This window comes from Macadamia integrifolia, chromosome 6, assembly GCF_013358625.1.
Source record: "Macadamia integrifolia cultivar HAES 741 chromosome 6, SCU_Mint_v3, whole genome shotgun sequence".
Lineage (NCBI taxonomy): Eukaryota > Viridiplantae > Streptophyta > Magnoliopsida > Proteales > Proteaceae > Macadamia > Macadamia integrifolia.
This window is the reverse complement of record NC_056562.1, coordinates 36,833,662-36,838,416: the sequence shown is the minus strand read 5'-3', so window position 1 is coordinate 36,838,416 and position 4,755 is coordinate 36,833,662. Positions and strand designations below refer to the sequence as shown.

Here is a 4,755-nt window from a genome sequence, read left to right as displayed (position 1 = left end):
TGTTCTCAGTCTCGGTAGAGCTGAAACAGAGATGGGGAAGGGGAGAAGAAAGATGTGGGAAGGAATGGGATCTTTCGGCTCTGATACCAAGTTGATAGAGAACCTTAGGGAAGGGAGGGGAAATCAGACTAGAGATGGGGAAAAGGAGGATCACACTCACACATTCATTCAATAATCAAACTGCTCTCCAAAACTTCAATCGATTACAACTAATATATAGAAAAATAAGAACATGAAATTAGAAACGTAACTGGAATGGAAACTAGCCTAAACTAGGAAACAACTATAAAAGGAAACCAAAGCAAGGAAATAAATCCTACTCCTACGTTCAAGTCTGGAAACTAAAAGCATGAAATAAAATACTAAGTAAACTACTAATTTTATTTCCAACCCTTGTTGGACCAAAACCCTGGGCTGGACCGGTTCTTCTTGGCTCTTGGCTTCCAAAGCCGGTCATGCTGGTCCAACCAAGAAAGGGCAGCCATATCTGCATCACAGTGGGTGCTGCTAAAGTTGTATCATGCATTGTACCATGGCTGAATTCGGGTGTTAGCCCAAGCAATCCTTTGCAGCGTGGACATAGCCACACTAGAGAACCACATATACCTTGTCATGTGGATGTTTATATGTGGATTGTGCTTTGAAGAAGAATGGTAAATGAGTGGTGACTCTCCATCACATAGCAATGACAATGGATGTGTGATCGATGGCTTAACATGTTAGATCCCTCAATTAGTGAGAAAAGTTGTGAAAGACCCGAGTCACTGATTCACCCCACTAGTGACAGCCTGAGTTCAACATTGGAGGGGAGCCTAGGTGACAAGACACCTGCCTAAGAGTTGCCTAGGCGTGTAGTATATGACTTTTATGTAATACGTGCTATTTCTTTTGGGTAGACTTTATATAATATAGCAACGCTAATTTTATAAAATTATAATTATGCCCATATGCAACAAAGAATCCATATCAATGTAATATGATATAACTATGCTAATAATAACCTAATATGGGAAAATCGACATACAATAAACAACGTATAGGATATAATATAAACATAAACGGCATACCCAATGCACGAGGCTCGCCTGGGGAGGGTCATAATGTACAAAGTAGTAAACGAATCATCGAAAAACAAAGCAATAAACATAAATTAATAAAAACTCGTGAAGTGTCATTAAGGCATGTTGCTGCCTTGGACCTAAGAAAGAGCCAAGACGACTAGGTGACGCAGTGACAACCATGCAATAACCCCTCTCTATACAGTTGACCTAATTGCCAAGTCCTCAGCTTCCTCACTGGCAGGGGCTGCCTCCACTATATTCTACCTGCATATTGACTTTTCTACTCTCACCTCGGGGATCTTATTTTGTGAAAATTAAGTTTCTACTGGATTCAACACTGGAAGCCAGACCATTCTAGGGATCTGTGGTGTTATTTGCATACTAACAGACTTATTGCTACTAGTCCTTGTTTGGTTTGTTCTTTTCCACAGTTCCCATTGAGTGCAAATGAAAGAGCAGATTAGCAGGCCACACAAAAGGTTCATTGACCAAAGGATTTGTTTCAGGAAAGATGTATCTTTCTGACAAGTGAACATTTTATCTGCCTTTATGTACTCAAGTATTTCATACTATTATAATGATATTGATGCTGAACGCTTGGCGAGTGATCTGTATCTCAGATTTCTCTATCAACAAAGTTGTTTAATAACTTATAATAACTTATCAAAGGACAAGAAAGAAAAAAGTGAATTTCCTGATCCAACAAACATGAGATGGGCTCTGGGATTGTCTATGTTGAATACAATATAAGCTAGTTTCCTAAAAAAACGGAAGCAGATAACCCTACAATCATGCTTTCCCCATCCCCCACTTTCGTCAGTAGAAGTAATGGAAGTGGTGGGGACATATACACCTTAAAAAAAAGGGACCACGGATACAGACCCTGAAAGGGAGAAGGTCCGTTGTACCTACAACTACAGTTAATCAAACCACCAATCCTAAACAAAACCAAAACCACAAATTTCCTAAACCTTTCAGGGCCCGTAATCACAATCATAGTTTCGACCAAAATTTCCCAGTTTCAAGTTGGGCCGAGACGAAACCAAGGGTCAAATGCATTTTGTTACTGGTTTTGACTAAGTTCAATGATATTTCGCACATTTCGGTAGTTTCGAGTCTTTCAACTGAAAAACACTAAGTTTCAACCAATTTGGACCAGTTTTGAGTCTTTTGACCAGCCCAGTTTTGGTAGTTTCAACCAAGTTTTGACCAGGCGATGACATGTCGAGTTTTGCCCCAAAATACCTGATTTCAACCGTTTCGATCCATATCTCAGCTTTGGGCTGGGTCAAAACCTGCCTCGAGATCAAAATTATTATCCTTGATCGCAATACATCCTACACTTTCTTACATCAATATTCCCTATAACCAAAAGCTTTTGTAATAAAGCAAGTTTCTTTGACAAAGAACTACTTTCAGCTACTGAAAAGAATAGCTGGAACTAGAACATAAAAAGAAAGAGGCAGCAGCACAGAGCTTGATATATAAAAACACAAAATTGCATCATTTTATGAATTGCAGTACTTAACTTCAGTTGAGTGAAGTTGATTTTAGATTTTCTGTTAGCATGCCAAGGTGATGGGACTTATCTAATAGATTATTTTGAGCCAAATCCTAAATTCACAACCTCAGCTGAGAATTATTCAATTTTTTTACCTGATACTGACAGGGAAAAAAAATCATTAGTAAAAGAGGGATTTAGAATGAATATCGTGAATACAGATTTCGACTCAAAAGCATTTCCCAAATCATATTTTTCTAATTGTGGCCAAAGCTGGATTTATGTCCCCAATAATTATGCCGCAGATATTGCCCATCCCATAGGATGATCACCAACTTCATTGCAAGGAATTCCAGTTTCACAGTTTCTTTCATTCTCCAAACAATAGCATGTGGCATCATTTTTTTCAGAAGAATAAAACCCCCCCTTGGGACCAAAAAGGAATTCATGGCCAAGGAGAGAAGAGCACTCTTATATCCTCAGAAATTGCAACAAACATTCGACACCAAGGTTCAAGATTTCAGTTCCAACTGGGGTTTCGAAACTGAAGTATACCAACGGAATGTACCACTGAAATGGCACCAAAATATGGTCCGTTTAGGTAAAAAAACACTGAAATATTGATGACCCCTCAATCCTCATATCATTTTGACCAGTGTCGAAATCGAAATAGGTCGTCAAATCATGGCCTACACCAAAAAGAATAAAAAAGTAGAACCAAATCACAGCTAGCACCAATGGAAGATAAAGAGACGAGATCTAGAATCAAGTCTTTAAAAGCACAAATCTAATTGTTAGTCCATCTTATCTTCCTTGTAGATGATGAAGAGTTAGAACACTGTTATTAGCTGCCACCCGCAAAAATATTCCACCTTCAAAGAAGCTGCTGATCCCCAAGTCTCCACAAAACAAAGTCAAAATTCATTATAAGGGTGAAGAAATAAGGTGATCAATTGAATCCTATTATCAGGACTAATGGCATCCAGATTTGAACCAATAAAGCTTTTCAACAACTCAACCTTGTAATCAATAAAAGCTTTTTATCAGGACTAGCAGTATCCAAAATTGAACCAATAATGCCTTTCGACAACTCAACCCTTTCATCCATCTCTATGGTAAAAAAGATGCTATTAAAATAAAGGGCAAGAATTAATTACTTCATCAGACTCCACAAGGCTTTTTAAACCATTACCACTAAGGCTGCAATTCTAATTACACACTCCCTTGCCTTCACTATTTTTGTTCTTTATAATATTAAGCAATTATATTCCCAAACCATCAGTGTCAAACTCTTCAAATAGACCCCAATTTCTAGAAATTTCGGCACTAAATTTGAGCCAAGGTCATCATATCATAATAATGTCGAGTCATACATCCATCTTTTATGAATCTTTTATTAAAAAAAAAAAAAAATGCTGCTTTGGGTCTGAAGCACCTAGTAAAAAAATGGTTAGAGAAGAAGAGATATATCCTCCAATCCCCTAATACAAATAGGTTACCTGCTTCCCACATAGCTATGAAACACCCAGTAGATGGTTTAGGTATGACCACAACAAGATCCACATCATCCAATTTGTGTTAAACAGGAAATTTGACATAATTCAATCCTGCTTAGATGCAACGTGCATAACAAAGTGTCGAATCCCAAAAGTTACTCGGGAGTCTAAAATGAAAGAACACATAACACTGTATTTTCAACAAGCACCTTTAAGTGGTATTATTTAAACTGCACAAATTAAAACTGTGGTTTGTCTAGTTGTCCCCAATTTTGTTGGAGCTATTATATTATCAATACTTTTAGAATGGGCATATTTTCATACAATCATTGATTACATGACATTTGTTACTCACATAATTACGTGCTCAAGGGTATTTTCCAAAAAAAAATAAAATGGTAATAGATAGATCCATCTTGTAAGCTGTTTTGCTATACATGTACAGGATGAAGTCCCATAGTTTATACTTGGTTAGCTAATGAACAGTTTTAGTTGATAAGATCAAAGAAGGCATAAATGACATGACATAATTATGGACCAAAATATTAGAGTAAAAAATATTTAAGATATGTCAGGCAAATAAAAAAGAATACTACAAAATTAGTAAAAGTAGCAATGGAAATGAAGAAACAATTGAAATAGGTGATCCGACAATAAATTAGAATGTCTTTTTTTTTTGGGGGAAGGGGGGGGGGGG

At 37.1% G+C, this 4,755-nt stretch overlaps 1 protein-coding gene across 1 annotated transcript in view; it reads right to left on the bottom strand.

Annotated features, from left to right (window-relative positions):
• Nucleotides 1-4,148: 4,148 nt before the first annotated feature.
• LOC122080693 (probable serine/threonine-protein kinase samkC) overlaps nucleotides 4,149-4,755 on the bottom strand; it is a 2,645-nt gene continuing 2,038 nt past the window's right edge. Inside the window, exon 2 of the mRNA XM_042647512.1 lies at nucleotides 4,149-4,169. Within this exon, the coding sequence (XP_042503446.1) occupies nucleotides 4,164-4,169 (6 nt within the window). The 3' untranslated portion in view covers nucleotides 4,149-4,163. The remainder of the gene's footprint in view (nucleotides 4,170-4,755) is intronic.